Source organism: Suricata suricatta, chromosome 8, assembly GCF_006229205.1.
Source record: "Suricata suricatta isolate VVHF042 chromosome 8, meerkat_22Aug2017_6uvM2_HiC, whole genome shotgun sequence".
Lineage (NCBI taxonomy): Eukaryota > Metazoa > Chordata > Mammalia > Carnivora > Herpestidae > Suricata > Suricata suricatta.
The window spans coordinates 37,203,045-37,218,700 of record NC_043707.1 but is presented as its reverse complement, the minus strand read 5'-3'; the positions used below and the strand labels follow the sequence as shown (position 1 = coordinate 37,218,700).

At 63.2% G+C, this 15,656-nt stretch overlaps 1 protein-coding gene across 1 annotated transcript in view; it reads right to left on the bottom strand.

Annotated features, from left to right (window-relative positions):
• Positions 1 to 15,343, bottom strand: part of MICALL2 (MICAL like 2) — an 18,328-nt gene extending 2,985 nt beyond the window's left edge. The window contains 9 exon segments of the mRNA XM_029948746.1: positions 146 to 343; positions 757 to 850; positions 1,837 to 2,105; positions 3,463 to 4,194; positions 4,998 to 5,113; positions 5,826 to 6,010; positions 6,861 to 7,002; positions 8,629 to 8,677; positions 15,003 to 15,343. Coding sequence (XP_029804606.1) covers positions 146 to 343; positions 757 to 850; positions 1,837 to 2,105; positions 3,463 to 4,194; positions 4,998 to 5,113; positions 5,826 to 6,010; positions 6,861 to 7,002; positions 8,629 to 8,677; positions 15,003 to 15,145 — 1,928 coding nt within the window. The 5' untranslated portion in view covers positions 15,146 to 15,343.
• Positions 15,344 to 15,656: the final 313 nt, after the last annotated feature.

Here is a 15,656-nt window from a genome sequence, read left to right as displayed (position 1 = left end):
TCACACAGGGAGTGACGCAGGGTCTAGACATGGATCCAGGGGCAGCCAGCAGTGTGAGAACAGCTACACTTACAAACGTGTGTAAGTGTAAAGGCACGCACATGCACACACATGCACCATACATGCACAGGCCACCACCCCGGACTACAGCTCCTCAGGCACCTGGGCCCTGGGTTCCCATGCAGCATTACCTGACAGGCTGGGCCCAGGGCTTGCTGTGCCCTGTGTCTTCTCAGGCCCAAGAGGGGTGCGGACGCGCCAATCGGAGCTCCCAGGGACCTTTACGGGTCCATTGCCCACCCTGGGCTCTCCCAGGACCCTCGGCTCCTTCAGCTCCAGACCCCTAGACAGAGGACAGGAGGTCAGCCAAGGGAGGCATAGGCACCGCCCCCCACCCCCACACTGGAGGCCAGGAAGGAGCCTATGACGCAGCTCTGGGCTCTGCACCCGACCAGCTATGACCCCGCCCCCCCCCGAGCATAGGTGTGTGTTCACACAGGTGCCCAGAGCCAATGTGCCCCGGGGCCCAGACACCCAGCCCTATTGCAGGACCCCTGCCTGAGGTCCAGGCAGCCACGCACACACCCCTCCCGTGGGGGTGTCAGTGGGCCCACCGGCCATCACTCAACTGTAGGCCCTGGTGATGCAGGCCCTATGCTAGCCATGGGACACGGGCTGCTGCCCAGGCTCCCTGGCAAATCCACAGGCCCAGGTGCCGGTCCAGGGGCCCCTCCCCCCACCCCCGCCCCCCCTCACCTCTCAGCAGGGTTTTTCTTCTCCACGGGCTTCAGGCGGGCCCTCCATCCTGCCGGCCCATCCTCCTGGCCTTCCTGGGGGCCAGAACTCGGGCCTAGGTGAGGCAGAGATGCAGGTCATGGAGGGGTCTGGGTAAGGGGGTCTGCTGAGAAAGGCTGGGTCTCACCACCCCCACTGCCAGCAGCCATCCACTCCAAGTGCCCGCTGAGCAGCTTGGCCCCTGGGAAGGAGTCCGATGGGAATCGGGCTCAGGACAGCAGTCCTGACCACCTGTGCTGTGTGTGCCCACGGGAATCACTCCCCTGTCTGAGCCTCAACTTCCCCTGCTTCCACATGGGTGAGGGGATAGCCAGATGAGGCCCACGGAGGCTGAGTGAGCCAAGGTCTGCATGGCTAAGATGCATGGCTAAGTCGTGACAGCCCGTCTTCAGGCCCCTTCGGTTCCAGACAGAGCGACTCTCATGACGGGGTCTCCCCCAAAGGAGCGAACTGGGCAAGGACCTTTTCGGGGGGGTGCTCTTGGAGCCCAGCTAAACGCTGAGACACCCGGGGGCCCGCGAAGGGGCCAACTGCACAGTTAACGCAGAAAAGCGGGTGGAGCAGCCCGGGGAATGTGGGGCCCTAAAACAAGCAGCCATCCAGGGGCCTCAGGACCCTAGGAGCACAGGGGCGCCCTCAGCAGGACAGGGCAGGAAGAAGAGATGTGCGCGGGAACGGTGGACGCAAAGCCTCATGGGAGATGGTGACTCCGTGAGCTGCAGAGCAGGGGCTGCCCACGGCCACCACCCCACACCCGCCACGGAGACATGGCACTGACTGGCCGGGTGAGCGCCGACTGTCACGCCACGCAATGCCGACGGACGGACATCGGCCACCGCGGGATCGGAGAGGCGCCCCGGGAGGGACGAGGCCGGCGGGCGCTGTGGTGCAGCTGCGTGCCGGCGACGCGGAGCAGGAGCCCGGGAGCCAGGCTGTGAACCTGGAGATCCGCGGGGAGCACGGAGAGCATGGCGGCAGACCCGGGCACGCCCCCTGCCGGACCCACGCCCCTCACCCCAGCCCGCCACGGGAGGCTCTTACCCTTGGCCCGCGGGATCTCCAGCTGCAGCTTGGAGCCAGCACCCGCCTTGCCGGCCCTCGAGGATGCAGGTGAGCTCTTCCTGCCCGCCTGGGCTGGCCCGGATGCCCGGGAGGTGGCACCCTCACTTAGGGGGGCTGGTGGCTCAGTCCTCGCAGGGGGGCTAAGGGCCTGGGGAGATGCCAGCTGTGACAGCTTGGCCAGTGGACCTGTTCGTGGCCCTTCCGTTCTGGTGTGGGATTCCAGAGCAGGAGAGATGACTGGGGAGGGCCTACAGGTGAGAGAGGAGGCATCAGGCACAGCTGGATCCAAGAGTCCTTCCAGGACCCCCAGGTAAAAGCCTCTCAGCCTCCCCTGGCAGCTGGGTCCTAATGTCCACCCTTCGGAAGGAGACAGCCCATCTGAGGGACAGGTCAAGGGCGCCCACTTCTGACACAGGTGTATACTAGCACCTGATTTTACCTTCCTAATTCTGACAACTGAGATTAAAATGCCCCAAAACACACCCCTCACGGGGCATGGGACAGGCCCCACCCAAAGAGCCCACCTTCCATCCACCTGCCTAGAAGCACCTGGGACTTCACTGTGGGAGCCCTGCCCAGGGCCCCAGGCCAGCCTACGCCGCCCTCCACACGGCTGCCTATCACTGGGCCACCCCGCATCCCTGGGGTGCACCTGTGTGCAGGAAGCAGGGCTGTGGCCACCCCCTCCAGTCAGGGCTGCTGCTCTGTGCCCTGTTCTCCCTCTGAGGCCACTTCCTCTCCCCCCTGCTCTCTGGGCCCAAGGTGGCCAGGAGAAGCTGGGCCAGGGGCCCCCCATGCAGAGCCCTCACATGGCCACACGGCCTTGGCCCCAATGTTCCCGGACACCCACAGGCCTGCAGCAGTTGACCCAGCGGGGCCGGGCAGCTCCAGGCCAGAATGCTCCCCGCAAAATGGAGGGCAGCACAAGGCAGTGGGCACAGCACCATCAGCCAAATTGACATACAATCCCCCTACTCACTAGGTCACTGCCGTATGCTGAAAGGTGTGCCCCCCAAACTCAGGTCTACTTGGAAGCCCAGAGTGTGGCCTCATTTGAAAATAGGGTCTTTGCAGATGTAATCAAGTTTAGATGAGGTCATCCTGGATTAGGGTGGCCCTAAGTCCAGTGACAGATGTCCTTATAGGAGACAGAAAGGGAGAAGACAGACACAGAGGAAAGAGGCCAGGTGACCCTGGAGGCCAAGATGGAGGGTGTGGCCACAAGCTGGGAGCACGAGGCCACCAGGAGCTGGAAGAGGTGGGAAGGACCCTCCCTGAGTGCCCTTGGGGGGAGTACCCACTTCAAGTTCAGCCTTCCAGCCTCAGGAACTGGGAAAGAACAATTTTGTGTTGGTTTAGCCCCCAGCGTGTGGTGTGTGTCTGGTGTGTGGCACAGACAGGGAGGCTGTGCTCCACCCAGGCCAGACAAGACTCAGGGACTGCTCACAGCCTCTGGTTCCCCGTAGGGTATCCTCAAGTGGGACTCAGGGTGTGCCACGTGGCAACGCCCCTCCTGCTGACCACCAGGCACATCTCATTCTTCCATTTCCCAGCTGAGGAAACTGAGGCCTAGAACCCCCCTCAGCTGCCACCGCCTCCACCCACCTGACAGGTTCCTGAGCGCTGGTGTCCCTGAGCCCTGGCAGGGCCTTCTGCAGGAAGTTCAGTGCCTGCTCCCTACTGCGGTCCTGAGGAGCCACATCTGTAGGCACTGGGGCCATGCAAGCAGGGCCAGGGCGGGAGGCGGCTCCAGGCATCTGGAAGAAACTCTCCCGGGCCTGCTGTGTCCTGGAAGCCGATGGGGGTGTGTCTGGGGTGTCTGCCCGGCCTGGAGATGCCAGGCCCAACCTGGGCTTAGTCTGGGGGGCTGTCACCTGGAGGATCACCTGGCCTTCCGGCATGGCTGGGCGAGGGTCTGGGGCGCTCAGGGTCGTGTTCTGTACCGGCGAGGACCACCCTCTGGGGGAACTGTTGGCCACAGGCATGCTGGCTTTGCCCCCCAGAGGGCCTGCTGAGGACCTGGCTGGGTGAACATAGGACGAGGCAGTGGCCTGAGGGCCAGCTGTAGTGGCGCTGACATCTTTGGGAGTTGAGTTGCCCACCACAGGCTCCAAGACCGCTGGCCTGGCCGTGGGCCCCATGTCGCTGTGCCCATTTGCTTCCTGGGCCTTCCAAGGGGCTCTGGGCAGCTTGGAGTCCAACGGGCCAGCCCTTGGCTGTCGGGAGTCCAGGCCTGCAGAGGTAGCTGCGGGGTGGTGGCTGGAGCGCTCGGAGATGCCAGGCCCGGCAGTAGACCTGCATGCCCCGGCGTGCTGCGTATTGGAGCACTGTTTGCACCTGGCCCGGGCAGAGGGGGACCCATGAGCTGGCTCCGGGCTCCTTCATGCACACTCTCCCGGGGACTCATGCGTGTGGAGCCCGGCATCTGCTCATTCAACAGACACTCCCTCCTCCTGCGCAGTGACCACCTGAGTCTCAGACTCCACAAGGACCCTGCTGGGGGCTCAGATACCCAGGAAGTGTCTCTGCCTGTCAGCTCATGGCACGTGTGCCCAGGCACACACGCACACTCACAAGTATGCATGTATGTACACACGTGTGCATATGTGCCCAGGACACAGATGCTTGCAAATGGGTAGTATGTATGTACACGCACACATGTGTGCAGATGCACATGTGCTCACAAATGTGCATGTAAGTACATGCACTCACATGTGCGCACACACTCACAAATGCACACGTGTGTACACGCACACACGTGCGCACTCATACATGCAAGGTGCACGTGCACATTTGCAAATACACACATATGTGCGTGTGCGCACCCGTGCTCACACTGCATACATGTGTGCATGCACACACACATGCACAGGTGCACACACACGTGTGTACACACACTCACGCATGCACGGCTGCACATGCACACGTACACAAGTGTGTGCACATGTCAGGTGCACACACTTGCAAACGCACATGTACACACGTGCATAGGCACACACACGGATGAGCACAGACGAGTGCTCACAAATGTGTGTGTGCGCATGCCCACACACATGCACAGGCGCACACGCACACACATGCACACTCATGTGCACATGCACACACTCTCATACACATGCATGCACATGCACAGGCCCCACCTGAAGCAGCTCCGGTGGTAGAGCTTCCCATCAGCCAGGTGTCGCTGCACGAGGTGCACGTGCTGGCCACAGACCCCACAGGTGCTGCTGATGGAGCTGCCCGCCGAGGCCTGGCCCTTGGGAGGGGTGTCGGCTGATGTTTCTGAGTGCCCACCACAGGCCAGGGCGGGAGGTGTGCCCACCCTCCCTCCCGACAGTGCGGACCAGAGAGCTGAGGCCCCAAGGGTCACTGCCTGCCAGGCACGGCCAGGATGGCCCATGCCCAGGCCGGTTGGACTCTTAAGTTCAGGGTCTTCGGCCTGGCCCAAGGAGAGGGGCTATAGGGAACTGACCTCGAGAGTCTGGGGAAACGGGACAGATTCCGGCCCTCCTGCTGCCGCTGCCCCTCCACCAGGAGCAGCAATCCTAAGACTGGGGCCACGGTCCACTCCAGTCCCTGGGACAGGAGGGGGAGCCCAACCACAGAGAGGGGGCACCCTAATGCCCTGGACAGGCAGGGAAGACACACCCAGCATTCTTTCCTGACCCACCTGGGAGGCCAGAGGTAGCTCAGAAGCCCAGAAAGGTCTGGGTTCAAGGCTCTAGCTCTGCTGGGTCTGCATGACCTTCCTGGGCTTCAGCTTCCCTATCTGTACAATGGGGTCATATCTCAACCACACAGGATTGAAGGAGCTCGTGGAGCCAATCCCGGTGGGCTCCTGATACACAGCAGTTGAGGCCATGCCAGGGACCCAAGGGTCCCCAAGGGTCCCCCATCCCAGGTCGCCAGGGTGTAAAGGCCACACTCAGTCTCAAGAGCCAGAAGGAAGGCAGGGCCGGGGTGCTTACAGTCTTTGGCAGGGGGCCATCCTTCCACTGGACGGCGGGCTTTGTGCTGGCTGGGGCTGGAGACAGCGGCGGGCCCTGGGTCGGGAGGGTGGGAGAGGGCCTGGCCGGCTGGGCCGGGGCCTTCTTCCCGGACAGTTCCTCGTCGGAGCCTGACAGGGGCCTCTTGATGCCAGCCATGCCCCCGACTAGCACGAGACACAGGGGGGTCAGGCTCTGAAAGCATCTGGGCCCACCCCTGCTCCTGGTCCCCTGTAGGTGCCAGGGCCTGGCATGGGGCCCAGAGCTGGCAGGAGCAGCTGCCCCCCACCCCCTGCCCCACAACCACAAGCCCCGCATTCCCAGCAGGGGCCTGGCCTCACCCATGCCCCTCCCCTCTGGCTCCAAGAGCCCTGATCTGGGTCAGGAGAAATGGGACTTTTCTGTTTCTCCACAAAGCGGAGATATTGAGGCGGGGCTGGTCCTGTGCCCAGAGTTGTTCCGGGGATTTCTAAGGCTGGATGAGGAATGTGGGGGGAGGGGAATGGCTGAGCTGCAGGGTGCACAAAGCAGCTGGAATCAAGTCCCTTGGGCCCAGTCCCCACCCAACCACCCACCCATCCTGCCTGGAGGCCCCACCCGGCCAGGGCCAGCCTGGTGTCTACAAGGCCAAATGTCAGGACCAAATGGGGGGGCGGGGAGGCATACCTCTGGACTGGGGAGCCCACCCTGGGGTCTGCCAAGCTGCCTGAGGCAAAATTTGTGGCCACAGGCTCCAGGGTGCAGATGGGCAAACTGAGGCCCAGAGGGGAAGAACAGGCAGGATCTGGGTTCATGTGTTCAGTGGACAAGTGGGTGTGGGGCCGGAGGCACCTGCCCTTGCTCAATCTTACAGCAGCACAGTGGGGGGACCCTGCGCCCCCTTGGAGGAAGCATGGGATCATGGGGGGCTCCACCTGTGTGGCACCAGAGGGACCACCCTGTCCACTTGCCGCCCCTGCTGGGCAGTGCTGGGGCCAACACTGAGCTGCCTGGGGGGGGCCTCCAGCCCCAACTCACTGGGGGAGCGTCCGTGAAAGTAGTTGTAGTATTGTGACACGTAGGTCAGTATGCTCAGCCGGTCAGGCACCTTCAGGGCCACCATGTCCTCAGCGTCCAGCAGGGCCGGGATGCCCAACTGCTCCTCGGCCACACGGAAGGCCTTGGGAGGAGTGGGAGTGGTCAGCACAGTGGGCTGGGAGACACCCCCTCCTCCTTCTCAGCCAGGCCACCGAGGTCCTCAGGAAGGAGGCAAGAAACCCCAGTCGGGCCTGGAAAGGTCTTGGTTCAAGGTTCAAGGTCTGCTCAGGCATGACCTCCCTGAGCCTTGGCTTACCCGTCTGTACAGTGGGGATCCTATCGCCACTATGAAGGATTGAGGTTGCTGGGAAAGCCGATCCCGGCCCTGGCCAGCCTGGCGTCTCCTGCCCATCCCTGTTGATGCCCATCCCTCACACAACCCTCAAGACCCCATCTGGACCCTTCCCCTAAACTGCTGTGGCACCCTCACCACGTCTGAAGGCGACACCTTGGTCTCTAGGTGTCCAAAACGGGGCTCCAGGGCCCATAGCCTGCCCATCGGTGATATCCCTCCACGCTCAGGTCAAAGACCTCCAATCTCCTTTGACTCCCCTTCAAAATACACCCCAAGTCTGACTCCTGTCACCATCGTCTCCTCACCAACCACCAGGCTGTCAACAAACACCCCACACACCCGCTCGCAGCCAGCACAGCAGTCCTCAGGGAGGAAGCCAAGGGAGTCCCATGCCCTCCAGCCATACCCTCACTCGGTTGCAGCCAACGCCCAACTCGGTTCCGGCCACGCCCCCACTATGTTCTGGCCCGACCTCCACTCTGTTCTGGCCACGCCCCCTTGCTGTTTCTCCTCCTAGCCACGGGCCCTCCAGCCCAGCGCCCCCCGCCCCCCGCCCCTGGCAGTACCCCCACCAAGCAAGTCCCTCCTCCAAGAGTCCGCGTGGCACCATCCTCACTCGCAGAGGCCTGCCTGGCCCCCCCCATGAAGACCACGGCCGCACACACTTGCACTCCGTTGTCCCATGTTCACTCCCGCATAGGCGCTCTAGTGCCCCAAACACAACTTTGTGGGACGATGGGCCAGCTCTAGTCCAAGCTGTCTAACGTGAGTGTTTGAAGTGTGGACAGTGCGGCTGAGAAACCAAGTCTGTCATCTTATTTCATCTTAATTAAGTTAAACTCAAAACCATCCACCACCAGAGCAGGGACCACATGGGACATGAAGCTTTGACCTGCAGAGCTCCTTCTGTCACCCCCTCCCCGCCCCAGCCAGCCTTGGACCAGTGGCCACAGGGCCTGTGTCTGCCCCTCTGGGCATCAGCCCGTAGTGAGAGTAGGGCTTATTCTGCAGCAAAGAAACAGAGGCAGTGACAGGGCCGCCTGCCAGCAAGCGCGGGCCGCAGGCAGCATGTTGGCTACCCTGGGGGCCGCCAGGGGGGCACAGGACAGGGTCCCCACAGCATGGGGCAGGGCCACATCCTCCCAGAACCACCTCTGGCTCCTGCTCAGCCACTCGCAACCCTTTCCTCCCCCAATGGGAAAAGGGGGCCAGGAGGGCCTGGGCACCAGATTGGAAGCCGTCTGTGAGGTTGGGGTCACCTGCCTGAGGACTAGCTGTGGAACTCAGCAGCGCAACTCTGGCCTCCATGTGCTTAGCTGCCCCGAAAGTGCCCAAGGTGGCCCACGGGGCCTGGGCGCCGGCATACAGCAGGCCCACCGGAGCTGGCTTTGACTCAGGAACGCGGGCACTCACCAGTTTGTTGTTCTCATAAATGTTTTCCTTCCTAAGAGCATCGAAGTTTCTGGAAGATAAAAATACAGGTGTCCAAAGCAGTTCAGAGGTGATCCTGCTGAAACAGGTAAACTGAGGCCAGGGTAGCAGATGGGAAGGAGGTCACACAGCCCCCGCGCATGGGCTAGCTGGCCCAGCCTGGACGGTGGGCTTTCCCAGGAGGCCAAGAGCAAAGCCAACATCCACACACTGAGGCAAGCCCTGCACCAGCACCAGGCTGGCCCCGGGGCTTGGCGCCCCGCCCAACATGGGCCCATCTCAGCCCATCGCACCCCTGCAGGGTCGCTCAGAGCAGAAAACATGGCTGGGCCCAGGAAGCGCTCAGCTGCGCACAGCTGACATTTCTGGGAGGGCACTCAAATACCCGTGTCTGTCCTCTGCTGTCTTTGGGGTCCTCAACAGCAGTTCTGCCCCTTCAGTGTGCACTGGACTGTTCTGGAAGCCCTGTAACTTGGGGAAGGGCTCCAGCTGAGACTGGACTCAGCCAGGCTGCACCGTCGGGCCCTACCCTGGGGGAGCCCTCTCCTCTCTCGGGCCACAGTGCCCATCTCAGAGAGGGACGGTGGCTTCTGACCACGCACTGTGGGGCCTGGCTGTGGAAGGTCCCAACAGAGCAGGGCTGGGGCCCCGGGCCACTCGGGGGGAGGGGATGCGGCTGCCATTGGCCCACCTCCCTCCTAGGAGGCCCCCGCCGGCCTCCAGCCCCATGTCCATCACCCTGACCAGCTCTGGGGAAACCTCACCGTTTCCGCCTGAACCACCTCCCAGGTAACGTGTTCCAGATGCTAAGACCACCCCGTGAGCACAGAGGGGGTTTTGTGCAAGGACAAGATGGCGAGCAGCCCTGTCTCCAGGTGGACACGGGGCCAGAGGGGGTGGGCATGGCACCCTCCCACTTTATCAGTGCAACCACATTCGAATGTCACCCTGGGTCTGTCCCACCAGGGTCCACAGCACGTGGAGTGGACCATCTCCATCGCCCCAAGGGGTTCTCAGCAAGCCAGGTATTCCGTCCTCAGGGGCTCCCCTCCCTCCCCCACCCCATCCCTTTGAAAGTTCAATCTCTTTTCCAGACCTGCCCCGGGTCACTGACCCAAACGGCCTGGCGGGAAGGCAGGGTCACAAGCTCTGTTTTGTCTCCAAACTCACAGGAAAAGGAGGCCCTCTGCCCCTGCATTTGCCGTGGGGAGGGGGCTGCAGCGGCTGCATCTGGCTTCCATGGGGGCCCTCCCTTCCCCCAGACCGTGAGTGAGCAGCTCAGTGCTCTGGGCAGGTCCCAGTGCCCACGACAGTGGTGCCAGCCCCCGCTGAGCAGCGTCAAGGGTGTGCAGGTTGGAAGCTGCAGAAAGGATTGCTCTTCCACTCAAGTCCAAGGGCCATCACCCCTCAGGACCCTGTCCTAGCCACTTCCCTCAGCCCTCAAGGCCTCCACAGGGGGGCCAACCCTGGCCAGTCTCGTGGCTACCACACCCCTCCAGAACTAAGCTCTCTACCGGGGGTCCTGCCCTCCCAGCCTCCTAAGCTTAGCTCATGCTGCTCCCTGTGCCCGGAACACTTTCCCTGCCGGACATGCCGTGCGGTCCCCTCCCCGTAGGCACCCTGCAGGCCCCCAAGTGGATACTTTTCTGCCTCTGGCTGGCGGCCACATGAGCTCACATCCCCCTCAGCATGGGGCTCAGCCAGCATCGCCTTTGTCTCTGAGGGCTGCCCACCAGAGCGCTAGGAACAGGGCGCTGGCAGAAACCTCCGGACTGAGCTGCCTTGCACACCCCTCCAGAGAGAGCTCGCAGAGACCACGCCCATCCCCGCAGGAAGCTGGGCTGACCAGCTTTCCGCCCTCGGGGGGGTCTTCTGTTGAGGGGGGGCGGGGAGGGCGCCCCCACTCAGAACGATCTGCTGGAGTCCTCACCCCCCGGGACCTCCAGATGACCTTTGGAAAACAGGGTCTGCCTCAAAGATAGAATCCAGTGAAAATGAGGTCAGGAGGGTAGGCCCCATCCAAATGGCTGGCGTCCTTATGAAAAGGGAAACCAGGACACAGATGTGCACAAAGGGGAGACAGACAGGGCAGGCCTGATGGGCTGACAGCCCAGCGTAGGCCAGCCCTCAGGAGGCGACCTTGTTGGACCAGCACATTTGAGCTCCCCCCTCACTGGCCATGACAGGAGACGCTGCCCCTTGGGGAGGCAGCTATGACCTAGGAAACCCCACACTGGACGACCTGTGGCCCGGGGCACCCCCAAGTTAGATCACGTTTTAGTCAAACTCCTGTAATTTGAATTCAGGTTCTTTCTGGTAAGACTCCAAGGTATCTGCATACAGCTGGTGCTCTGTAAATGCTCACTGATGAATGAAATCTTCCAATGCTTGCCAAGCAAGGGGACTTCTGAGGCATCCATCTATTCTTTCAGCATGAGCCAGTGAATGCACCAGTTGGGTCTACATGGGCGTAGTGTCAACGTTGACCCATCTGCCAGGTGCCTGGGGCCAGCAGCGTGTGCCCCGCCCTGGCCTGGCCCGGCCCAGGGAGCCTGAGGCACGGCCCCTCGACTGGCCACAGCCGACCCGCACTGTTGACCTCACACTGCCCCCAGGCTTTTGGGGCTCTCAGGAATGTGTAACCCCTTCCAAACTCCTGGAGAGCTGACCTCACGCTGTTTATTTCCTGGAAGAGAACGCAGGGTGGCGGGCGCCAGGCTGGGAAGGCGCCTCTTCCAGGCAGGCATCCCAGCACATCTGGAGTTAATCCCAGTGAGAAGGGGAGCAGACAGGAAGGGGAGACAGAGAGATGGAGAGGGACAGAGACGAGACAGAAGCCACACGGCAAAGGGGAGAAAGACACAAAGTGAGGCTGGAACAGACCTCGGGATAGGGTGCACAGTGTGCAGAGACACGGGACATGACGAGGTGCCCGAGACCCCCGAGGCCCCCGAGGCCCCAGAAAGAAGGGTCTGGGGTGGGTGATGGGCCCAGGCCCCACCCTCCTTGCACCTGGTGGGCGAGTGGGTGCCTCAGCCTCAGCTGCCAGGCCAGAGCAAACGCTGACCCCCAGCCTGGGCAGGGCCCGGCCAGGAGAGTCAGCCCCGGCCCTCCTGAAGGGGGCCTGAGTGGGGCAATCACAGGGTGCCCAGAGCCCCTGCCGTGTCCATTCTGGAGAGTCCGGCCAGAAGGCAGCATCGGGGGCCTGGGCAGCAGGCCCTCAGGCTGGGGAACAGAAGGCCTCTGTCCCCAGGTGGCTTCCTGCTGACCAAGAGGCTGGCGTGGGAAGGGAGGTCAGCCCGGCCGCCTGGGCCCAGCCCACCCTCCGCTCTGGCCCGGGAAGGGAAATCGCACCATTTCCAAGTGTCTGCGTGGGGGCCGCTCCGGACTCTGGACTCCCTGTAGGTCTCAGAGAGTCCTGCTGTGGCCGAGGGGAGAGCCCTCGGCCCCTGCTCTGCTCCAGCCCTGACACCTGACATCGGCCTCCCAGGCTGCAGGGACCTGGACAGAGATCGGGGCCCCTCCCTGGGTGCCTGAGGAGTGGGAGACGCAGCGAGTCAGCAGCAGAACCCCACTTGCCGACACATCGCCCTGGCCCTCCGTACCCATATGGACGGTCCGGGAGTCAGGGGCTACCAGAAAGGGCTCCTGCTCCCCCGCCCAATGGAAGCCCCCATCCCCACCCCACCCAGTCCCAAGCATGGACAACCTCTCGAGCAGGTCATGCCCCCTCCAGCCCCCTCTCGTCAGCTCAGAAGGGGAAGGAGCCCAGCCACACGCTCCGTCCTTACAGGTTTACTGCCCCGAGGCGGGAAGGGGGCTGTTTGTTTAGGGCAGCTCCATGCTCACCTGACTGCTGGGCAGAGGTGGCATCGCCGGGGAAAGAGACCCGAGGGCAGAGTGGTGGGCACCACCAGTGGGCATCCTTGAGGCCAATATAAGAGTCCCCACAACCGGAGAGGGGCCTGGGCTGGTGCTGCCTGGCTAACTCCCAGTGGGGCATCCCTGGGTTAGTCCACCCCCAGACCCATGCTCGCCTCCTGGGGTCCCTGAAGGGCCACCAGCAGGACACTCGTGCCTCCCGGAACAGGGCCACACGACCTTATGGGCAGACTCAGAAGCAGACTTAGCACCAGAGCAGCACCGTGGCCACCTGTTTGGTCCGGCGCCCCTTCACAGCTGCTCCCGAGGAGGCTGCGGGGAGGAAGCGGCTTCCATGCAGCAGGAAGGCTGCAGATGAGGCGCGGGGAAGGACTTCCTGGTGGCAAAGTCAGGAGACACAGAGCCGGATGTCCACTCCCCTGCCACCAGAGAGTCCCTGAAGGACGGGGAGCATGGAGGCCTGGCCCCCAGTCTGGTCTTGAAGGCATCCCTAGGAGGCCGCCACCCTGCACCTACTCTTCACCGCCATCCCCCCTCCCTGCACCCCAGGCCTCCTCCCCTCCCTACTGCACACAGGGACCTGCAGGGCCCCTGCCTTGCCATGGCACTTACCAAACTCCTATGGGATCTACTGAGCCCCCAGTGCAAGTCCTTCACTGTAGCTCCATCTACACCAACTATGTGCTCATATCTACCAAGAACCTGTCATGTGCCAGATACGGTTCCAGGCACTGAGGATAAGCAGTGAACAAAAAAGACATCCCGCCCTTCCGGACCTACGAGTCCAGTGGGGACAGACAGACAGTAACCAAGGCAGCAGTAACTGAGATCACCAGATGCCCCCAATGCCACTCCCTGAGGCAGGGGCCAAGTCCATTGTATTCAGTATGCAGGGTAGAGTACACAGCAGACACTCATTAATGATTAAATGAACAGTTATATGACGCCTGCTGTGCCAGCCTGGTACACACCCACACGTGCAAACAGCATGCTCAGGCAGTGCATGCTGGGACAGGCTCATGCACCACACACACACACACACACACACACACGCACGCGCGTGCACACATGTCCAACCCAGCACTGCTAGAAGCAGATAGAAGCTCCGGGGGCTCGGAAAAGCCCCAAATCTCCAGTTGCCCCCGTGGTGTGGTGCCCGGGCTCTCAGCCAGCAGATGCCCGTACCTTATTTCCCTACAATTGCAGGCTTCTGCAGCCCACCTCCCTGTCAAAGCTCAGCTTAGGGCGTTCGCTGTGGAAGCACGTTCTGTCCAATGTCTCCTGCCTCTAAGGGTAACCGAGGCATGTCCATGGGCAGGGGGCAGATGCCACCTGAGGCCACTCCCCCTGAAGCTCCACTAATGCATTGCACAACCTTGGGCCACAGAAAGGCTGGAAGCAGGAAATACGGGCGGGCCTCTTTCTCAACCCTGGCTTCCCGGTAGAGGAGCCCTGAGTGCTGGCCGGGGCTCTGCAGATGTGCACTGTGAGCTGAACAAGGATGTCTCGCCTCTGGGCCTCAGTTCCCCCATCTGTACAGAAAGAGGCCTCACTGAGGAGATGTCTCCAGCCCCTCCCAAGCCTGAGACCTCCCTGGCAAGCACACACCCCACGCTATCCCTGGATCCAGCCTCTACTTCTCAGGGTTTTTAAACATGTTTTCTTCCAGGAGGCAGGTGGCCTTCGAGGACAGCCTTCCTGAGCCCTGGTCCACCCAGGCAACGCACCCTCCTGGGTAGCTTTACCACCTCAAGTTGGGGTCCAGGCCCTCATCACACAGCTCTGTCCCAGCAAGCCTGGTCCCAGCCACCCAGCCACCCAGCCAGAGCGTTTGCGGAGTGAATAACCGATGGAGTGGGTCCAGGGTGGGGACAAGGTCCAGCAACAAGTATCAGCCACCACTCCTGGGGGGAGTCGCCCTAGTTCCCTCCCCTGACCACGTGTCATGGCTCTAGGGGATGGGAGCTCAGCCTCCATCTCAGACCCTGCCACCCTAGGGTGCCCAGGCAGGCCTGCCCAGACCAGACCCGGGACGTCTGGGGATTCCAGCTCTGCGTTGGTGCCTCCCTCACAGCACCCCGGGGTGGCATTCCTAAGGTGCCTGGACCTGCCGGGGCAGGGTCAAGGGCATAGTGCCCTCGAAGCTCCTAGTGACCCCCCCATCCCCTGATCTGGTGAGCGGTCCCTGGGGCCGCGGTGCTCTCAGTGGAGCAGAAGGGCAGCCCCGCCGGCCCTTTCCCAGGGAGACGCGCGGGGAGGAGTGGCTGTGGCCGGAGTCCGGACGCGGGCCTGACTCACGGACCAAGTCAGCGGGGGTGGCCAGCAGGGCTGGCTCCAGCCCAGCTCCACTTGTGGACGGGCAAACTGAGGCCACCGGGCGGGTCGTGCCCGCAGGACCCCACTCCGCGCGGCCCCCCGCTCCCCGGCGCCAACAGCCTGGGGCTCAGTTCCCCCCGCCCACGAGGTGCACTCACAAGAGGTCGGGCCGGTGGCGGTGCAGGATGGCACAGAAGGCCAGGCCGTCGCGGAAAGACGTGGTCATGTTGGTGATGCTCACGTCGCGGTAGCCCTCGCACTGCTGCCGGCACCACTGCTGCAGCGCCTTGATGGCGGCCATGCGGGCAGTGCGCGCCCCGGTGGCCTCCGGGCTCCAACTGCGCCTCCCGGAACCGCGGACCGACGCCCACGCCGATCGGCCCGCCCAGCGACCTCACCCCGATTCCACGCTCCGACCTCCGCCCGAGCCCAGCCCGGGATCCCGGAGACGTAGAAGAGCCGCGGCCGTGCCGCCGGCGGGAGTGCGGTCGGAGCCAGCCCCCCGGCAGGCTCCGCCCCGCCTTTGGAGGCCACGCCTCAGCCCCTGCTCCGTTGAGACCACGCCCCCAGGGCCCTCCTCCCGAGCCCTCGGCTCCGCCCCCCACAGGCCCCGCCCCACCCAGTCCCGAGCACGGACCACCGCCTCGAGCAGGTCACGCCCCCTCCCGGGCCCGCCCCGCGCAGGCCCAGCCCCCGCCCGGAGCCACACCCACCGGCCTCCCACCTCTATCCCTGGGGTCTGGGCCTCCAGGACTCCCGAGCGACGTCGGACTTTCTTTACAACGCCTCCCGCCCCCCCCCCCCCCCCCCCC